Source organism: Clupea harengus, chromosome 10 (assembly GCF_900700415.2).
Source record: "Clupea harengus chromosome 10, Ch_v2.0.2, whole genome shotgun sequence".
Lineage (NCBI taxonomy): Eukaryota > Metazoa > Chordata > Actinopteri > Clupeiformes > Clupeidae > Clupea > Clupea harengus.
Window position 1 is genome coordinate 1,228,122 of NC_045161.1, and position 22,204 is coordinate 1,250,325.

The 22,204-nt window shown below is 41.2% G+C and overlaps 1 protein-coding gene across 1 annotated transcript in view; it reads right to left on the reverse strand.

Moving 5' to 3' along the window:
* patj (PATJ crumbs cell polarity complex component) overlaps positions 1-22,204 on the reverse strand; it is a 78,977-nt gene that overhangs the window by 42,954 nt on the left and 13,819 nt on the right. The window contains exons 8-21 of the mRNA XM_031574809.2: positions 21,160-21,417; positions 20,068-20,170; positions 18,556-18,644; positions 17,146-17,287; positions 16,205-16,321; positions 13,171-13,250; positions 12,716-12,772; positions 12,337-12,471; positions 9,666-9,830; positions 5,824-5,934; positions 4,600-4,806; positions 4,216-4,326; positions 2,789-2,802; positions 1,979-2,384 (exon numbers count right to left, since the gene is read on the reverse strand). Coding sequence (XP_031430669.1) covers positions 1,979-2,384; positions 2,789-2,802; positions 4,216-4,326; positions 4,600-4,806; positions 5,824-5,934; positions 9,666-9,830; positions 12,337-12,471; positions 12,716-12,772; positions 13,171-13,250; positions 16,205-16,321; positions 17,146-17,287; positions 18,556-18,644; positions 20,068-20,170; positions 21,160-21,417 — 1,995 coding nt within the window. The remainder of the gene's footprint in view (positions 1-1,978; positions 2,385-2,788; positions 2,803-4,215; positions 4,327-4,599; positions 4,807-5,823; positions 5,935-9,665; positions 9,831-12,336; positions 12,472-12,715; positions 12,773-13,170; positions 13,251-16,204; positions 16,322-17,145; positions 17,288-18,555; positions 18,645-20,067; positions 20,171-21,159; positions 21,418-22,204) is intronic.

Genomic DNA, 22,204 nt, shown 5'->3' on the forward strand with positions numbered 1-22,204 from the left:
TCACAAACTAATTAACTAATTAATACAACAATATAAATACAATTAAATAATGAACTAACTAATTAGCTGGGGAAGTTTCATGGTGATATCTGTTAGTTCAAATTTGTATCCTATTCACCTGTACGTGCCTTCATTTTCATTCAATATTGAGGCTAGACCTGTGGAGTAAGGTACACAATGTTGTGTACCTGAAGGTTGGGAAAGGTCATGGAAAGGTCATTAAGGGTGCTCGAAAAAGTGATGGAAAAGTTTTGAAATGTTGTCACTGAAAATGGATGGGAACCCTGGACTTTCAACTACAGTCAAATCGAAAAATGCAATACTAGCCTCTTTGAGATAATTGTGTTCTCCGCAACTAAAATGGCAAATATATTTCTACTTAAAAGGAAGAGGGCTGAAGCAGTTTCCTACAAGTCGTTAAGCCATGACAGAGTCACAAAGGAGAGTCCAAAACTGCAAAGATTTTAGATTCTATTGAAATGGCAATTATATGTCATGAAATATGGAGCTATAAGTTGTTCCAACTGCAGATAGGCTGGATGAGTAAGTGTACATTTTTCTAACCATCATACTAAGAGATTTGCCTGTTGGCTAACGTTAGATTAAATGTCTTGCTAGGTAAAGCTGGTCTTTATAAAGAGTAGAATTTTTAGCTACACAAGTTCACCGTACTGTGTTAAGTCAATCAGAGGTATGTTTTCCTTGGTTGGCTGTGTGCTTCTAGTATACACATAATGTGTGGGTGGATATAGTGAGTCATTAACAACAATTAGAAACAATAAGAAAAACGTGCATTTGCAAGTGTAGTAAGATTGTTCAGATCAAGTAAACCCTAACCAAATCTTTTTTTGTCATCTCCAGAGGGAGTTCTTTCTTGTTCCATGGTGATTTCAAATGTGTATTTAGTAGGGGTGGGGGATTCCTCTCGATTCTCTATAGAACGATTCTGTCTCGATTCAGAAAAGTTCATAATCGATTTTTTTTTTTTTTTTTTTTTTTTTTTTTAACACATTAATTTTGTGTTGAAATGCAAGCGGCATCGATTTTTGCATTGTTCATAGAAAGTAATTGTGACAAGGAAAAACTTTTTCTCTAATAAAAAAATAGCGAAGGTAAATCTGTTGATTTTCTTTAATTATCAAACACAAAGTAGGAAGTGATTTGAGACTCTGAGTAGCAAACTCAAATGTTTTAAAAATCGAGATGCATCGATAATCGTTTTATCGGTTTAGAATCGATAATCGGTTTACCTCTGAATCGTTGACCTCTGAATCGGAATCGAATCGAATCGTGAGGTGCCAAGAGATTCCCACCCCTAGTATTTAGTAGACACATCTCTCCTGGTGCCATAATGTGCCCTCTCTCTGGACCGACCCTTGAGGAATGATGCACCTTTATAAACTCACATCTACCCTGGTGCCATAATGTGCCCTCTCTGGGCCGACCCTTAAGGAATGATGCACCTTTATAAACTCACCCGCTCCTAGTGCCATAATGTGCCCTCTCTGGACCGACCCTTAAGGAATGATGCACCTATAAACTCACCCGCTCCTTTAGTGCCATAATGTGCCCCTCTCTGGACCGACCCTTGAGGAATGATGCACCTATATAAACTCACATCTACCCTGGTGCCATAATGTGCCCCTCTCTGGACCGACCCTTGAGGAATGATGCACCTATATAAACTCACATCTACCCTGGTGCCATAATGTGCCCCTCTCTGGACCGACCCTTGAGGCATGATGCACCTATATAAACTCACATCTACCCTGGTGCCATAATGTGCCCCTCTCTGGACCGATCCTTGAGGCATGATGCACCTATATAAACTCACATCTACCCTGGTGCCATAATGTGCCCCTCTCTGGACCGATCCTTGAGGCATGATGCACCTATATAAACTCACATCTACCCTGGTGCCATAATGTGCCCCTCTCTGGACCGATCCTTGAGGCATGATGCACCTATATAAACTCACCCGCTCCTCTAGCTCATGTGGGACAGGCGAGATGAGGTCACCCACTGCTTGATCCTCCTTCATCAGTGAGACTTGTCTGGGGTACATGGCTGCATTCCCCTCCACTGTCTCCTGTTGCTCCTCTTCCTCCTCCTCTTCCTCCTCCTCCTCCTCCTCCTCATCCACAGCCATCTCTCTCTCTAAGAAGCCCATGTCCTCAGTGGTGGCCAAGGAGCCGCTGTCTTGGTAGGGTTGGTGGGAGGAGTAACCGGGGGAGTAGTCATCGCTGGTAATGAGTGGCGAGGCGTAGCGTGGCATGCTGTCTAAGATCAGCTCTGGGTCATTTTCAAAATCCTCTTGATCCTCAGAACCCTGGAACAACACAGTACAGACACTATCAGTAAACTGGACACGGATCCTCAGAACCCTAGAACAACACAGTACAGACACTATCAGTAAACTGGACACGGATCCTCAGAACCCTAGAACAACACAGTACAGACACTATCAGTAAACTGCAGATGGATCCTCAAACCAACACAACACAGTACAGACACTATCAGTAAACTGGACACGGATCCTCAGAACCTCATAACAACACAGTACAGACACTATCAGTAAACTGCAGATGGATCCTCAAACCAACACAACACAGTACAGACACTATCAGTAAACTGGACACGGATCCTCAGAACCTCATAACAACACAGTACAGACACTATCAGTAAACTGCACAGGGATCCTGAGAACCACACAGTACAGACACTATCAGTAAACTGGACACGGATCCTCAGAACCACACAGTACAGACACTATCAGTAAACTGGACACGGATCCTCAGAACCCTAGAACAACACAGTTGTGACCACAACCTTTATCATCACTATGTAAGGACTTGTAAACAAAGAATACTTCAACAAAAATCATCAGAACAGGAGCAACACAACAGTTGTCACCCATTCTCCGCTTATCCTCACATACGGTTATATCCTTCCCTGTATGGATTGATCTTGTCTTCACAATCATAGTTTTTGTAGTCTAGTCTAGTCTTGTTTTCGAAGGTACTTTTTGACATTTCGCCAAATTAAATCCTGATTTGGGCCACTTCTATATGTGGTTCTAGATCAGATACAGGTCTTTTTGCAATGCAACCTCAGTCTAAATAGTCATACGTTTGCTGACTTCCACTGCCCATCAACGTATACATGCAGTGCCAGGAGAGTGATGTCTAGCTATTGTTCTTGTGTGCATTTGTATCAGTGTAGGACTGTGACCAGTTCACACTGGAATGTGATCTGATAAACTCCAGTCCGGCAGTGGTATAATACTGCCACACACATCCATCTGCTTACCATCACCCAAGATGACTAGCAGTTCATTCATTTGGTTGATTAGTGGATTCATGACCTGACTGACAAATGGCCAACCGACCACAGCTTGAGGTCATCATAACATTGGCCCTTTAGGCTGTTTTCACACGTAATGTCTTTTTTGAAGCGGTCAGCATTCTGTTTTACATTATAATCCTATGGAGTAGACAGTGTTTTCAAAAACGCCCTGAGCTTCTTTTGGAACACCGTTGCTGGCATGTTTTTCTGCAGCTCAGGGCATTTTTCTTGGTTGAAAGAATGTCAACCTCTCAGTAAAAATGCCCTTAGGTCAAGCGCTCTTTTGACAGCTGACCAAATCATAAGAGGAGCAGAGAGACGTGTTGTGTCCCATGGAAATGTCAAACATGGAGAAGGCAGCAGTAGAGACACTTCTGTTTAATTCAGAGCACAGTGAACTATATGACATGATAGTTAAACTGCATCACCAATAATCAAAAGAGCTTTGAGCTGATGTGGTTTCCATCAGTTACGTGTGAACACAGCATCCCCAATAACCAAAAGAGCTTTGAGCTGATGTGGTTTCCATCAGTTACGTGTGAACACAGCATCACCAATAATCAAAAGAGCTTTGAGCTGATCTGGTTTTCATCAGTTACGTGTGAACACAGCTTGAGAGTGGTGAATACAGAGACCTATGGGAACTTCAGAAGGAGAAAGAGAAATATAATATACGTACATTTTGTAAATATTCTTCCAGCATACTGCTGACTGCGCTTTGGTATATTTGAAAATACATGGTGAAAAAGGACACGTCATCTCTAGAGTAAACATCTATCAGCAGCTGAATTACTTGTTAATGACTTATTTGGTTGAATTTCCAACCAGTTTTAACCGTCAAGGTCAAGTCAACCTGAGATGTAGATGTACCTTATGGGTAGACAGGTTGTCCTGAACGAGGGGATACGTCACTTCAGGCTCCTCCACACTGAATTCCCTTCCAGACTGCCAGTCTTTCACCCCAGTCTGGTTTTCATCTGCCTGCACGCATACCCACCGACACACACACACACACACACACACACACACACACACACACACACACACACACACACACACACACACACACACACACACACACACACACACACACACACACACACACACACACACACACACACACTACCTGAATGCCTGTAGTCTTTGACACTTTTGCAATACACAAATAAACTCTACAGAAAACGTACACAGATTTTGTCAACAGATCAACAGATGTTGTCTAGTAGTTTTGGAAGTGTAAGTCCCGGAACGTACCAGAGGTTTCCGGATGCCTAGATAGACTTTCCCAGCTGTCAGAGCCTTGAGCACCTCCACAGCCTGGGCCAGAGAGGAAGCGTCCAGGTACACATCGTTCACAAACACCAGCTGATCCCCAGGGAGAAGGCCACCGTTGTGCTCCGCCACACCCCCAGGCACCAGGGAGCGAATCACAATGACAGAGCTGGTGGCATCCAGAGGATCCTGTGGAGGGCAGCACAGACCATGAATGAGAAAGAGAGAGTAGGCAAAAACAACAGCAAGAAGGGGCGAGTGGGCCTGAAGGAACCACAGAAGGAGATCACTGAAATGATGCCATTCCTTTAGAACGCTAATGGTAAGGACAGCAGAGATTTGGATACTGTCAAAATGTCAGTGAAGGATCATTTCATTTGTAAGAACTTCCCACAATATATGTACCCACAGTAGAAGTCAATGGGGCCCCTAATGGCCTTATAATGAAAACACGTGAAAATCTGAAAACAAACAACTTCTTGCCCTCTTCTTTCCCTCTTGGGTTCATTCCATTCTAGCTCCTCCCATGGAGAGCAATACTCAGCAGAGTGCCAATAATCAACGAGTCAATTTAGTAACAATGGACCTCATTCTCGAACATTCAAGTGTCTTCTAAAATATCTTCTAACGACCTTCGTAAGACCAACCCTGAGACAGATCCCCGCCGGATTCATGAATGGGTGGAAATGTGTTCTTTTACCGCCAAAGTGTTCTTATCTCTGCACTGATTCTTAAATTGAACGCGCGTTCTCGTACACCTGAATCTGCAAACATAAACGGCCTAAGCCTAATCCTTACCTGGTAGTCAAGGAGACTGTAGCCTAATCCTTACCTGGTAGTCAAGGAGACTGTAGCCTAATCCTTACCTGGTAGTCAAGGAGACTGTAGCCTAAGCCTTACCTGGTAGTCAAGGAGACTGTAGCCTAATTCTTACCTGGTAGTCAAGGAGACTGTAGCCTAATTCTTACCTGGTAGTCAAGGAGACTGTAGCCTAAGCCTTACCTGGTAGTCAAGGAGACTGTAGCCTAAGCTTTACCTGGTAGTCAAGGAGACTGTAGCCTAATTCTTACCTGGTAGTCAAGGAGACTGTAGCCTAATTCTTACCTGGTAGTCAAGGATGCTGAAGCCTAATTCTTACCTGGTAGTCAAGGAGACTGTAGCCTAATTCTTACCTGGTAGTCAAGGAGACTGTAGCCTAATTCTTACCTGGTAGTCAAGGATGCTGAACCCTAAGCCTTTTTCTGCCTTCTCCAGCTCCACCACCTGCACCTCAGGGGCCCAGAGCGCCAGCTCTTCTTCTTCGTCATCATCATCATTCTCTTGGTCACCAGCAGCACCATCATTATCCTCTCCAGTTCTGTCTGCTGGACCTGGAGCTATAGGCACACTTTCCACTGCAGACACAGGTGTGTAGGGTGGACCTGGAGCGATCAGCACACTTTCCACTGCGGACACAGGTGTGTAGGGTCGACCTGGAGCTATCAGCACACTTTCCACTGCAGACACAGGTGTGTAGGGTCGACCTGGAGCTATAGGCACACTTTCCACTGCGGACACAGGTGTGTAGGGTGGACCTGGAGCTATCAGCACACTTTCCACTGCGGACACAGGTGTGTAGGGTGGACCTGGAGCTATCAGCACACTTTCCACTGCGGACACAGGTGTGTAGGGTCGACCTGGAGCTATCAGCACACTTTCCACTGCGGACACAGCTGTGTATGGCCGCTCCTGGTGAAAATATAAACTGTTAAGGACCCCCTGATGATAAATCAGAAAAAAACACCAACACTATAATTGCCAGAAATAAGATTAATAGGAACTAGGATTCTAGGAGTTTTATAAATAATTATCTCAGTGTTCCTCCCTTAAGCCTGAGTCAGACACCTAAGAAAAACATCACCAGTTATGACACATTATATATATTGTATTGTACGCTTTTGAGAAATATCAACATCATCAAGGCTAGTGTAGAGCACAGTAGTTTTGGTTCTTGAGGCTTTATCCAACTGCCTCTGACTGTTTGCGCCCCTAATAAGCACGCTTGGTTCATATATACAATGGGGTCCAAATGCCTGAGATTTTTATGTAAACACGGAAATAATCTGACAGTTTGAGGATCTACAAACATTTAAAAGTTACAACAAGTAAAATGATAATGAAATATTTAATATTCAGAACTTCTTCTCAGTCAGCAATTCCATTTAAGCTAATACGTGCTATTTTCTAGAATAACTCCTTTGTACAGCAGGTCAGATTTCCTTTCCTTCCATTGAGGCACACACCAAGATGCCTCTCATGTGGATGTGATCTACTTATCAGAGGCTTCTACAAGGAAGTGAACCTGCAGCTGTTGTTCATCCTTTATAAAAATGACTGTGTCTTAGTATTCCATCACAATATTGCTTACTAAATAGCATTGTGATAGTTTTGATACCATGTTTCCCACCAAGTGAAATAGTTATTATTATTATTAAGTGAACAAATGATTTTTCTAAGCAACATCAAATCATGGCTAGACTGAAGGCTAGACTAAGGGGACAGTGCTTGGCACTCTGTAACAGTATGTAACGGTGCAAACCCATGACACCGTTACGAGCGACGCAATATTCTAAATCCCATGCATTTCGACGGGAGCCAATCCATTGTGACGTAGACCACCGTTTTGGGTGACGCGACCGATAAAAGTTTGGAAAAAGTTGAATCCTATGCAAATGAGGAGCGATTTTTCCCTGCAGCGGCCAATCAGATTGTTTGGTGTCGTCTCTGACGGTTTGAAAATTGCAGGACTGTGGCATCGTTTGGTCGATAAATTTGCTAAAAAGAAAGGCTTGGATGGCCTTGTAAGGGCTTGTTGTTGTTCCTGGTATGTTATATATTTAATCCTGGGCTTATTTGAACAGAATTACAGCTTTGATATAAAGACAAGTGACTAGATAGCCTACTAACTGGCTAGCCTGCTAACTAGCCCACTAGTCCAGTCTGTTATGCTATTTCCAGACGCTACACCACGCCCACTCAAAGTGTTGGAAGTCGCTGTCATGGGTTTGCACCGTAAGACCTGTGATCAGTTGTATTAAAGTAAAACTATGTAGCAATTTTCCACTTTTTTTTTAGGTTTGGTTTTTATATGCAACTAGTATCATCTTCAAATTCATGTTGAGGGTATATGACCATTTGAATGCCAGATAAACACAACTGTGGTTCCCACTAGCTGTTCTAACTATGCACTATGGAGTTCTGTTGTCTGAAATGGAACAACGGATGTCTGTCGGGTTTAGGTGCAGGTGACATCTTTACAAAGGAGAAGTACCACTCCATCCTTCAGAGCTCTTTGGTGCGTCCATGGTGCGGTCAAGGTTATCTGGTGCTTTCATGATGAACATTGTCCAATTCACAAACATATTTTAATTAGTGCTGTCAGTTTAACGCGTTATTAACGGCGTTAACACAAACCCATTTTAACGCCGTTAATTTTTTTATCGCGAGATTAACGCGATTTTTTTTTATATCATTTTTTTTTTTTTTTTTAGGATTAACGTTCTTTTTGGCCTCGCAAACTGTGTAGTAGGCTAACGTTACGGTTTGAGTGAATGGTGAGCGCGATACGGCGAAATGGATGATAAAAAGCTTCTGAATGGAAAGTTTACTTTTAAAAGTTGTGTTGTGCAAAAGAAGCGAGCTTCACTGTTGTCTGAAAATGTCAACAGGCAGCTGGCTGAAAGCAAAGAAGTAGTAGGCTTACCTTTTATTGGTAACCTAACTGTTACGGTTCATTGTTTCTGAAATAAGAGGCCTGACTGCTATGTTCCCAGCAAACTTGAAAAAAAGAAAATATTAAGCCATGGTTTAACTGCACTATAGGCTGAGTCCTTGTTTACCTGAAATGTGCACTTTATTACTTTATTTTGTACCGCCCTGTTTGGCAATGTTGGTTTTCAATAAAATAAAACATTTGCATAAAGCAAGCCAATCCACTTTTCCATGTTGATAAGGGGATTCAAATAAAAATAAAATGATGGAAAAAATTAATAAACGAAGGGACATTTAGAATAGATAAAAAATTTCGATTAATCGCGATTAATTTTGAGTTAACTATGACATAAATGCGATTAATCGCGATTAAATATTTTAATCGTTTGACAGCACTAATTTTAATAAATGAGACTGCAGAGCACTTACTTTTCCCTGCATGTAAGTGAAGTATGAAATGAAGCAAAATGTATAGTTGTAGTAAAATGTATATAAATATTTAGTTTTTTGACAGTCTCAATTTGCTTTTGCTGAATGTGTGAGAGTGACACACATCACTAACTACGCAATGTGAAAGGCATTTTACAAACACACATCACTAACTAAGCAATGTGAAAGGCATCTTACAAACACACATCATTAACTACGCAATGTGAATGTGTGAGAGTGACACACATCACTACCTAAGCAATGTGAAAGGCATCTTACAAACACACATCACTAACTAAGCAATGTGAAAGGCATCTTACAAACACACATCACTAACTAAGCAATGTGAAAGGCATCTTACAAACACACATCACTAACTAAGCAATGTGAAAGGCATCTTACAAATAGGCCTCAGCTTTGTTTTGCAAGCTCACAAAAGGAAAAGCATCCATAACATCTACTCTGTTGATTTCCTCAGCTCTGTTTGAATCCTCCTGAAACCTCCTCCTATGTGAGTGTGTATTTGAGTGTGTGTACCTGCTCTGGTGTTGTGTATTTGAGTGTGTATGTGAGTGTGTGTACCTGCTCTGGTGTTGTGTATGTGAGTGTGTATGTGAGTGTGTGTGTGAGTGTGTGTACCTGCTCTGGTGTTGTGTATTTGAGTGTGTGTACCTGCTCTGGTGTTGTGTATTTGAGTGTGTGTGTGAGTGTGAGTGTGTGTACCTGCTCTGGTGTGGTGTATGTGAGTGTGTATTAGAGTGTGTGTGTGTGTGTGTATGTGAGTGTGTGTACCTGCTCTGGTGTCGTGTATGTGAGTGTGTGTGTGAGTGTGTGTGTGAGTGTGTGTGTGTGTATGTGAGTGTGTATACCTGCTCTGGTGTGGTGGTCACAGGGCTGTCAGGTCTCCAGTCCTGCATCTCTGGTTCCTCCTCACTCAGCATTCTGCAGCAGACCAGAGTGAAGGGCGGAGGAACTTCCCTAAGGAACGCCACGACTTCCCGACGGGTCTTCCCATACAGCTGGACTCCGTTCACCTACACACACACACACACACACACATAGCACACACACATACCACACACACACACACACATACACACATAAGTAATACAGGAATACAGTAAAAATAATCACACCACAACACACACACATTAACCACAAACATCTGAAAACAATGAGAATTGCACCGATGAAGTTGTTCATTTAGGACTTTTACTGTGAAATCATCAGTCAAGCGTCATCATGCGTCATGGCTGCGCTGTCTTCCTTCAAAAGAGAGTAATGCAGCTATGCTGATGTCTCTGATAAACCAGAGGATCTGGATAACATTACTGCACTGCACTGCTGTCTAATAGAAGTCAGAGGCTGGATGGCACACAATTTCCTGCAGTTAAAAACAGAAGTGCTCCTTATGGGCTCAGAAAACAACTCCAAATATAGCCGCAGGCGGCAATCATCAGGGTCCGAGCAGCATCAGCAAAGCGCTCCAAGTGGCGAAAGCCTGAATGATTTGAATGCTTTCAACAGATGGACGAGGATCATTTGAATTTCAGAAATGTTACATCAGGATTCCAAGGTTAACTGAATTTTGAAGATCAAACCATGTCAGAGAAACAGAGGAAAACGTGTTGTAGTTTCATGAAGATCGGCCATTCACGATGACAAATACTGACTGCTGAATTTTGATTGGCCGTTTGGCGGCCATTTTGACAAGCCAGCCATTTGGCACTTTATGAGAAGGCTGCAAATGGGGCCAATTATAAGCATGCCAGATATAAGACTTTTAGCTCAAGCGTTTCTTGAGATATTGACCAATCTCAGTTTTAGTGCCCCCTATGGACAAAATAAGAATCTGATAGAAATAATATCTTATGAGAATCAGATTAATAGTTCTTTTTTTTTTTATGTCAGGAAAACTTGGCAGAAATGGGTGTGAACGTTGTGCGTTAGCTTCGGCAGCTTTGGAGAATCGGGGGGGGGGGGATCATTTTTGTTATAACTCATACGGTTCTGGAGGTATAAGCCAAAACGTAAATGTGCTTATCATAGTGCCCCCTAGTGTCATGCAGAGGTTATTTAATTGTGTGTCCTTGTGAACGTATTCAATAGCCTACACAAAAACTGATACTTCGATAACTTTTAGCACACGTGTAGAATAAAGGCAATGTCCGGAAAAAAAAAACATTTTCATACAATTCAGAATCAGACATGGAAATAAAAGAAAATCATTTTCAGATGCATATTTGCACAGCACACACAAGTGCTTGTGGTACTATTGGTACATGAGCAGGTGTTGTGTAAAGATGTGTACGTGTATGCAGTCCCTGACCAAAGGTTCTCCTTTTTTATCTTCTAGTTCTATTTAGAATGATGACACTGATGTATATATTGTCTAAAGACAAACATGAGCATTCATTTAACAGTAATGTTTGTGTTTGATTGCCAATACCTCAGCAAGTGGGTTGGGCATATTTTGTGGTTTTGTGATGTCGGTGGGAAATGTTTAGATTGAAGATGTCAATGCTAAGCCGTTACATACCCTACTTCTTTCACACAACGATGCTCAAAACAATATACGTCTGCCTCAACAGTTTTCCAGCACCAACACACTGGTGTTTCACAGTTATTGGCGGTTTATTATGAAATTGGGCAGTATTTGAAAATGACCAGAAGATGTCGCTGTTGCCATACATACATTTTTCTATGTTCTAATTCCTTTGTTTCCCCTTGTGAAGTACCCTGATGTACGCCTTTAGAGACCTTCAGAGAATGGTCAGTGCGATGTTTGTAAATAAATAAAACCAAAAGGATCAAATGACAGATGCACACTGGTGTATTTGGCCTACAGCTGCAGGGCTCTGTTCTATGGCCCTAATGATTCTGAATCTGTTTCAATGATCAGCCATCAACACATTTTCTCCATGGGGTTCTAAAAATCATATGGGAAAAGTCAGTAGAAATGTCCTGAATAACGTATAGATAAAGCTGTTGAATACATACACATTTTGAAATGGAAACTAAAAGAAATAACTTCAGTTGATAGATACATTTCCCAAAGTTACCTCAACAAAACCTTTCTGCACCAAATGACGTGAGTTTGTAAGTTGGGATGAATCATGTCCGAACATGGGGAAATTGGCAAAACTAAATATGGCAAGGAATGGCCACAGCCATAGACCATGTAGCCAAGCATGGTGTAAACAGCCGATAGTCCTATCCCTTCAGCCACAACAGACCCAACTCTTCAGAGAGCACCTCCCTTCCTAACTGGCACCTTGACTAGCGCTTAACTTGCACTTCAGCAGTTACATTCCTGCACTTCTTTTTCCTTTCTAGGTCATTTTTCTAATTCTTATGTAAAGTAGTATTTATTGTTACACCATGTTCTTTATTGCTCTTAGCTTGACTGTTCTCTCCATTGTACGTCGCTTTGGACAAAAGCGTCTGCTAAATGACTAAATGTAAATGTAAATGTAGGAGAGAACTTCACTTGGGGACAGCACAAGAAGCGTATGATGAGCATACATGTTTTTTTTTTACCTCAAGTAGTTCATCCTCTGGCCTTAGTAAGCCATGTTTGGCCACAGGCCCATCAGGATTTATGGTAGATATGTAGTGATGTCCATCAAAGGAGTCCAGCTCCACCCCTAGACGCATGGTATGTATTGGATGCAGCTGAGAAGACAGCATGCCAGTGAGGGAACAAATACAGACAAATCAATATGTGACAATGTTCACAACAACCTTTGTCTTCCCTCAATGTTATATAGTATATCCATTGTATCAATGGCAGCTTATATTTCACCAATTTTGCAATATTATCCTTAGGAACCGACACCCGACCATGTGATTATCATGTTAACACTTTCTACCAGCCCAGCCACAAAACTCATGAGCATTTAGAAATGTCCTTCCCTACCTTTGAGCTTTTCTGAAGCTCCGAGTCATCCTCGATAAGTGGGTCCATCTGCAAAACCTAAAGGTGAAAAACAGCATCAATCCCAAACAGCATCTACATCCTTCAAAATACGTATTACTTAACCCAGTGGTTCTTAACCTTATTGGAGGTACTGAACCCTGCAAGCTTCATCAGTGCATTCACTGAACCCTTCGTAATTGGAAAAATAAAATATGATTTCTTCAAAACATAGGTATATATAAAAACAACATTTGCTAGTGTGAACCAGGCTATACTGTGTGTGTCTTGACCCCTGCCGAACCCCTGAGAGTGACTCAACGAACCCCTGGGGTTCGATCGAACCCAGGTTAAGAACCACTGACTTAACCATTGCATGACCTGTGTGATAGTGCCCATTTCTGGCTAAATCCCTCTGGCACTGAGAAACAATGATTGGTTTCATGGCAATATCTCACCAGAACATCATAGCGTGGTCCAAGTGCCGTCTCCCACTTCTCCCTCAGCTCACGCTCAACCGGGCCACTTGGGTCGGCAGCTGACCACAAAACACAGTTTGAAATCATAAAAGGACTTCACAATCATTGCATTTAGAGCTGGACAGGTAAGAGTAAGTTTGTTTTAAATGTTGATTTTATCAGTGTAAGTAACATATTTGAGCCTATGTGGACCGAGCAACAGACATGATATTGATGGCTATTCAGATGTTGCAGTTGTTTGTGCTGTACTGGACAGTTTGTACTGGACAGTTTGAGGAGAGGGGATCACAGTGCATGAAGGTGGAGACGAAATGGACCAGATCATTTTGAAAAGGTTCCAAGATGGTGCCACTCACAATTAACTTGGTGAAGAGAGAAAACAGCACCAACACCCCAAAAAGAACATGCTAATTATGTTAAAAAAAAACTCTGGAGCGGTGTGGCAAAATCAATCATTTTAACAACCAAGGTGATTCTCTAAGGTCCTGGGGTTATGCTATAAGCAAAAAAGCTTTCTGCAATTCTATTGATATGGACAATCAAATTTATGTTATCAAAAAGTAAAAGTGTGTGGGGGGGGGGGGAATGATCTTATTGTTTTGAATGTACAGGGGAGGGGGGGGGGGGGGGGGGGGCTGTTAACACCTTTTGGTGAGCTAAACGGTTACCCCTCTCATTCCAAGACAAAGCCTTTTCACAAGAGGAGGTCACATGATTACCAGAAGAGTACACCAGAAAAAAACGTTATTGATTGTAATTTCCATACCAAAGCAGCACACCCATGCACTATATACCTATATATACTGCTAATGTTTAATGTTTTAAGCACTTTGAGCTACATTCTTTTGCATGAAAAGTGCTATATAAATAAAGTTTAGTATTATTATTATTAATGTAGACACCCATGCACCATATACCTGTATACACTGCTAATGTAGAGGGCAAAATCAGCCTTTCCAGCAGCTCTCCCAACCTCACTTCACATGCAAGTGCAAGTTTTGTTTGTTGTTTATAGTTATGCCAAACATTCCAAGCCATAGCCATCTAAACATTCACATTCTAGGAATGCAAAAGATTGCCCAAACAGCTCGCCTCTCAACATACACAAAACGAGGAGAACATACCCATTAATGGCCATGGAGCGCTTTATTACACAGATTATTGTTTATTGTTTGGTTGTTTACCTCCTTGGATTTAGATATTTTTGCAAGAAGGGTATGGAATTGTTCCCCAACTCCGCCCCTTATGTGTACGTGTTGCTTAATATTGATTTCTGTGTCAACCAAGATAACGGATTTTAAACGACATAAGCTCCTGCCCCAAAGGGGGATTTACATTGTATGTGTGCAAAACATGACAGTTGTACAGCGTAATTAAGTGTACTAGACAGCGAATTATTTCTGTGTGTACAAACAGTGATGGAACGAACTGAACGAATTTGATTTCGCGACGAGGATTTGTGTGGGTCATACGGTTTTTCAACCGAGACCTCTCTCCCTCTTTAAATTGAGGTTTTCCCAACCATCGCAGCTGATGACAGAGTTAGGAGATGTTCACGAGAGGTTACAGGTCCTGATAGAGATCATACTTGATCATATCGGCAAATGTTTTTGCTATTTTCTGGCTAATCTCCTTCCACCACACGTATCAAAGGTAAATTGAGGAACCCCCCCCTGTATCAGCTCATTTTGCGTGTGGGTCTACACAGAGTTTCTGATTTACCAGTTAGCTAGCTAGCAATGATTTGAGCCAACCAGCCACCAAAGGATTTACAAGCACTTAGTCAAAGTGAAAGATTGTTTGAGCAGACCAGATGAATTTACATTCAGTTATGAAACAGATGAGGTTTCGCTCAGTTTATAACCTGGCCAAAGTTTGCCATTGTGTGTACTTGAATTTGGTATTCACCCTGGGGAATCTGGCCACTCACACAGATGTAGAAGTGAAATACTCAACCTTTTGTGCCCTGACTACTATGGTCTGTCTGCTCTCCTATATCCAGGGAACACATATTGTTAAAAAGGCCACCAGTTGCACCCAGCTGTGCACCCCCGCTGTGCTGGCCACTCACGGGACCTGGGGTCCATAAAGGGTCATCCTATCATTTGATCCCAGAGTTCCGTGGGGCTCGTGCACAGTGGAATTTCACTGACCATTTGGTCAAACTCAACAGTTTCAAGGCTCCCCCTCAGCTCCCCTATATAAGCCTGACCCACCGCTGGCCAGTGTGTGGGTCAATAGAAGCTGGAGAGGAGCCTTATCATCAAGGAGTTAACCGGACAATCTGTTATCAAGGACATTCACTTTCGTCTTGCCGTGCGTCTTTGTGAATGTGAGTGTTTGTATATAGTATATGTGTGATTTAGCGATTTAGTCTATTAATATCAGTGTAGGTAATATCTGTTAGTCATTTAGTATAGTAATCATTCACTGTCTTGTTGTATTTCACTCTGTTACTGCTACTTCAAGTTAATGTTAGTAACAGGAGATAATTGGAATGTTCGCCGTTACACGGCACGGTATTTAAAGGGACAGATCCGTATTTACAGCACAGCCGTGATATTCATCATGTATACTATATTCATTCTTGTTGTATATATCATCTTTATTGTATTTAATTGTATATATTTGTCATTGTATTGTTTAATAGAAACCACGGTTCAAACCACGGATTCATGTCTATCATTTCACGGTTCAAACACGGATTATATCAGTCAGTTCACGGATTCAAATGTGGATATAAGTCCCTTTACACGGGATAATTATATTCACGGGCATCATTCATCAAACACTTCATGTCTTCACTTCGTGTGTGTGTGCAATAAATCAGACCTCATTGGAACATTGGCATCCGTTATTGTTCTGACCGGACAAACCTGTGGCGATTGTCACCTATTTCAAGTACACCAGCATATAGTCCTTTTGGGTTTCATTCCATCAATATCACCCTATTTTATACATATGTAAACTGTGTTATTAGACTACAGGATTTAGTGAGGTGATAGGAACTCACTTTTGGTTAGCGCTTGTTGCTCTGAAGCAATGTTGGTGACGACAGCTTTCTGAATGTCAGTTCGATCTCTGCCCTCTGATGACCTCTTCAGCGACATCAGAGAAGACTGTCTAGAGACTACACACACACACACACACACACACACACACACACACACACACACACACACACACACACACACACACACACACACACACACACACACACACACACACACAGAGGAAACATTTGAGAATAAAGCCTTACCAACTTTACATATTCAGAACAAAATAAATAAAAAACATATCAGAACCTCAAACTGAGGTTTAAAGACTAAAGCACCCAAAATACAACCTCAAGTTTTGACTTCCAAAGTTCCAAAGCAACTCCCAGGTTGTTCGTTAATAAATAATGAAATATTTAATAATATATTATTTACAATACACTGTAGAACTGAAGAAAAAACTTGGAAAATACTCTGGCAATATCCAAGCATCAAACTTACTTTGGAAAAAGAGAATTTAATATTTGATCAAAGTGAGCTATAACTGGCCGTTTCCCTCTGCTGTTACCATAGAATGCTGGTCCAGTCAATAAAACTAACTTGAGGAAGCCTAAAGCCTGATGTCAACAGGCCCATAAAGGCATGTTTGATTCCAACAAAATCAAAATCTACCTTTCTACGAGCTTACCAGATGAGTAAATAAAAAATATATATATATATATTGAAAATATTTCAAGTCTTAGGCCACATGAATTACACAGTTTGGCAGTGAGCAACCAAGTGTGATTCTCTTCATATCTTTTTTATAAATAATTTTAGTTTAATGATAAATATTCCAAAATTTTGGGGGAATTGTTTTCCTGCTTATACAAATAACCTTTCCTCCTAAATGTCCCACTGCAGCACTAGTACACTGCGGACTGAAATGAGACTCCAGCGATGAGATGTGGTCACTCACCCTTGTCCAGAGATTTCTCTGTAGGCACATGCCTGGCTGAAGCAATCCTGCGTACAAGCGTGAGGGTAACTGTCTGGCCAGTCCGCTTCATCACATCCAAAACTTCCTGGTTGTTGAAGCCCTGCAAGTTCACTCCATCGAGCTGTGGGGGCACAGTGGACAGAGGAAGATGGGATGAGATTGCTGCGGAACCGGAGAAACCGCGCCGTCAGATGTTTTTGTTTTTGTTTCTTATTATATTCCAAAGTGGCTGCAAGTTGGTAACCGTCCTAACTGGCACTTAGACTAGTGCGTAACTTGCAATTACAGCAGTTTTTCTTTTTGTTTCATTTTGTTATATTTCTTATGTAAAGTAGTATTTATTGTTACACCAGGTTCTATTGCTCGTAGCTTGACTATTCTCTCCCTTGTACGTCGCTTTGGACAAAAGCGTCTGCTAAATGACTAAATGTAAATGTAAATGCAAAGAGCGCTGACTAATTTACAGTGGTTAAAACGGCCTGCATTCAACTACGTCTGTCAAACCACCTTTATCTCTCACTCTCTGACAGCCGAAACGCTTTTCTAATTGATTAAGGGGCTGGAACAATTGCAGGTGCACTGCATTGGTGATAGGGGGATTTGTATTCGTATTCGCATATAAAAGAAGCCTCCAGGAACGGCTTACACACAAATTGGCTCAACTAACATTTCCTCCCTGTGACCCACAGTGTGTATGTCAGTGTGCACATTGCTACAGATTCAAAACTCTCTGATGTCGCATCTTGCATTCAACCTTTGTCCTTCTTTATGTTTGTATTGGATACGGACGTCGCTGATGGGATGAGATGGCGACAGCAGAAGGAATAGAGAGTAACAAGCCCAGACCCGTAAATGGCTTCTCCCAGGTGCCCCGCTAAAGCAATTTGTCCTGGTTTGCCTTACTTACACTAAATCATTTTTTTTATATATGATGACAACTTTACTGCATACATCTGAAATTAGGAAATTAGGAGTTAAGCAATTTATGTTCATACTGATAGTAGTTATACTGACACAAGACCGACGCAGTTCCCTTGTATCTCCATGTGGATTGTCTGACAGTGTCTGCCTTTTCCCATCTTTGTGACTTGCCTACATTTACATTTAGTCATTTAGCAGACGCTTTTATCCAAAGCGACTTACAAGGATGTACAGTATACACATTTTTACATTGACACTGATGGCACACTGCACATCAGGAGCAATTAGGGGTTCAGTGTCTTGCTCAAGGACGCTTCGACAGGGAATTTAACTAACAACCTTCTGATTACTAAACGACTTCTCTACCTCCTGTACCACTGTCGAGCTTACACGCACAAACACAGGAACACACAAATATACCCACAGGGTTAATTAAGGTGGCAGTTAAAAAAGTGACGGGTCACCCACCGCTATTAGCCTGTCCTGGACATAAATGTTCCCACTCTGATCCGCAGCACTCCCAGGAACCACATGCTTCACATACACCCCTACAGCACCTGAGAGAGAGACAGGAGAAAGGCAAAGAGGTTCAACGGGACAGACAGACAGACAGACAGACAGACAGACAGAGAGACAGAGAGACAGACAGACAGAAAAAAATCAGGGGCATCAGCTGTTGTATTATTTTCAAGAACAGGACATGTGGTGGCGTCACAGGAATTGCTTGAAGATCATTTTTTTCCAAGGTCACATCCTGATTTAAGCCTACACCATAGAATCAGGAAAAATATCATTATCATTATAATAGCTTTTGTTATTGTTTTATTGCGACCGTATTATCACGGCTGTATATTATTTTGTAAGTCACTTCTGATCAAAGCGCCTGCTTAAATTATTATAATTTTTATCATTATTAATATTAGAAGTATTAGTAGTAAAAGTAATCAAACCAAAAAAAAGAAGAAACTTGTGTAAATATAAATAAAACAACTGATTAATTAACTGATTAAATGATTGAATATTTGATTAAAAGGAATTTGTTTTCTCCAGGAGAAAGAGGACTAGTAAATCCCTCCGTGTTTGGTATTTTAACCGTTACCTTCTAAAACATCAATATTCCACTATCTTCTTAGACTGGGAGTGCGAGCACATTTCCCTTACTAACTAACCCTAGGGTGCCCCTGAGTGAAGTTTGGAACATAGCTCCTATGTGTCATTCTATGTCAGCCTATGGACGAAATCTCACCATATTTGGTGTGCATCCAAAGAATGTCTTAGAGATTGAGTAGATCATGTTTCATTAAGTTTGAACATTTACATCACAAGGTATTGGCCATCAAGTCATTATGGACCACACCATAACATTTGATTGATGCGTAACTTTTAGACGGATTGACAGATCAAAATTCCATTGCTATCGTTTTGGAATAAATTACACTGTCTAGTGTATATTAAGTATGTCGCCAACAGCATTTTATCAGATAACACACACTCCACATTCAAACGCTTAGAAAACAAGGTTGATGGCTCCTACAACTTCCAGGCTAAGCAGCCAATGGCAAAAGACAGTGTTGATCTTATTTTAAAGATCATTAAAAGGATCCTTCCTTATCATGATTTGTGAAGGTCATGTTCAGAGACAAGCATAACTAGATTGTACATATGAAAGGAGCCAGCTATGGGAAGACAGCGAGGGATGGCATAGTTTGTTTGGGCCAAAAAGATACATTTGCTTTTTGCTCAGCTATAAATTGTGAGATACAATTTCAGATCCGTTGAACAATCCTGCAGTATAGTCATCTAACGGAGTTCACTTGTTTTAAACGAGATACAGCTGGGTGTCATCAGCATAACAGTTGAAAATTGGTTGTTATACCTACCAATTACATAGTGTTAGCATGTAAGGGCTAACAATACCAGCCTAGAATTGAACATTACAGAACTCCACCAAATTGATGTATTACATAACATGCATATTACCTTCACTGCTTAAGTTATTGCGTCCTATGATGGAGATGCCAAGACTCTGACCGTCCCTCTTCTGCAGGGGTACTTCATGGATCTCATAGCCCTCCAAGTTGGGCTGCAGGAAAGAAATACCAATTCAGGCCTAAACACTATACAATGGATAATAAAAACAATTCAATTTTAGTTATAGCACCAGTTAAAGTACTTAACAGAGCCCAAGGACTGAGCCCCCATTCAAACATGACATCAATCAAGCCTTTTTTAGTGCATCGAAGCCCCTAATCGAATCTAATTTAATTTAAATGAAATTGTGTTCAGTTGTGTTCAATTTTGTCTTTTTGGAAAATAGTTACATTGTACATTGTAGTAGCTAGTTATATCAATACAATCATGTTATTTGATTATGCATTTAGATTTAGTAGTATTTTGTTCAATTGCTTATTTTATGAATCGTGCAACAACAACTATACTAACTGGTACCAGCATCAAAACATCTGTAGAAGTTGATGGCACAGTCGAATGTTACCCAAGTGTATTCAAACCTTGCTCAACCAGTTGTGCTACAAGGATATATTTACAGTGAATACAAAAAAAGTCTACACCCCCAGTTCAAATATAATTTTTGGCCTAATTTCCTTGTTAAAGTTCGAGCATGTAGGATTTAGTGGCATCTAGTGGTGAGGCTGCAGATTGCAACGAACTGAAGACTTCTCTCTTTTCATGGGTGTAGGAGACACTACGGTGGCTGGCAGCTGCCAGTGTTTTGGTTTGTCCGTATACACTATGATTATTTGAAATGTATTGTTTGGAGGATAACCCCTTGAGGTGCAGCATCTCGTTTTCGAGGGGGTCCTCATTATATACTAATGCAAACATAATTATGAGTACTACATTCCATTTATGCTAATACGTCACCCTAAATCCTACACAATGCAACTTTAAAAGGTTTCATTTCACCTTTTTTCACCTGAATTTGAAATATATATATATATATATATATATATATATAAAAAGATCATATCATATTAAAAGCAGAAAAAAAGATTTCCCTGTCCCCACACATCTCCTGTGTGCTGTAGGTGTGTGGTGTCTCCCACCACGTACAGCTTGGCTGGCTTGGCTGGCTCGGCTGGTCCTTCGTAGGGGCACAGGTGGGGGAGGTAAGGCTGCCACAGGTGCCGTGACGGGGGTTGGCGGTGGAGGGGGAGCCTGGCGAGGCAGCCGTAGAGGATCACGAGCGATGAGCATACGCACATGACTGCCACACTCTTGCAAAACTCGAACCACCTGATCACTAGCCAGACCCTGTGTGGAGGTGTCTCCAATGCACAGGATGTGGTCTCCGGTGCGCAAGCGTCCGTCCTACCAGAGAGAAAGACAGAAGCAGACACAAAGGAATGAGAGAGAACGGTCAAAAGAAAAAGACAAAAATAAGAAATTCATATTTGGACTGACTGAGTTACTTTACGTTTACAGAAAAATCAAGTCCATCTACACTGGTCCGCTGCAGTCAGAATATATTTCTCACTTCAACAACCAAATGGTTTCTTTCCTAGCTGATGTGCAGTTAATTGTTCTCAACACAGAAATCACAAACCTTTAACATCCTCAAAACCTAAACCTCAGGTAAGCTGCTTCTGATGCAAAAACATTTCTCCGGTGCTCCCTATGGCGATTATTTAGGCTAACTACATCATTACGCATTTTATTTGTATAATATACTTATACCACAAAAGGGCTAACATCACCACTGGACCGGGTCCAACATCTGGACAAGGCATATACACTAGGGGTGTGCAGCGGGCGTCCAATCTGTATCGGTTTGATATTAAATCATCTGTTTGATATTAAATCATCTGTTTGATATTAAATCGTCTGTATCTGTTTGATATTAAATTGTCTGTATCTGTTTGATATTAAATCGTCTGTATCTGTTTGATATGAAATCATCTGTTTGATATGAAATCGTCTGTATCTGTTTGATATGAAATCATCTGTTTGATATTAAATCGTCTGTATCTGTTTGATATTAAATCGTCTGTATCTGTTTGATATGAAATCATCTGTTTGATATGAAATCGTCTGTATCTGTTTGATATGAAATCATCTGTTTGATATTAAATCGTCTGTATCTGTTTGATATTAAATT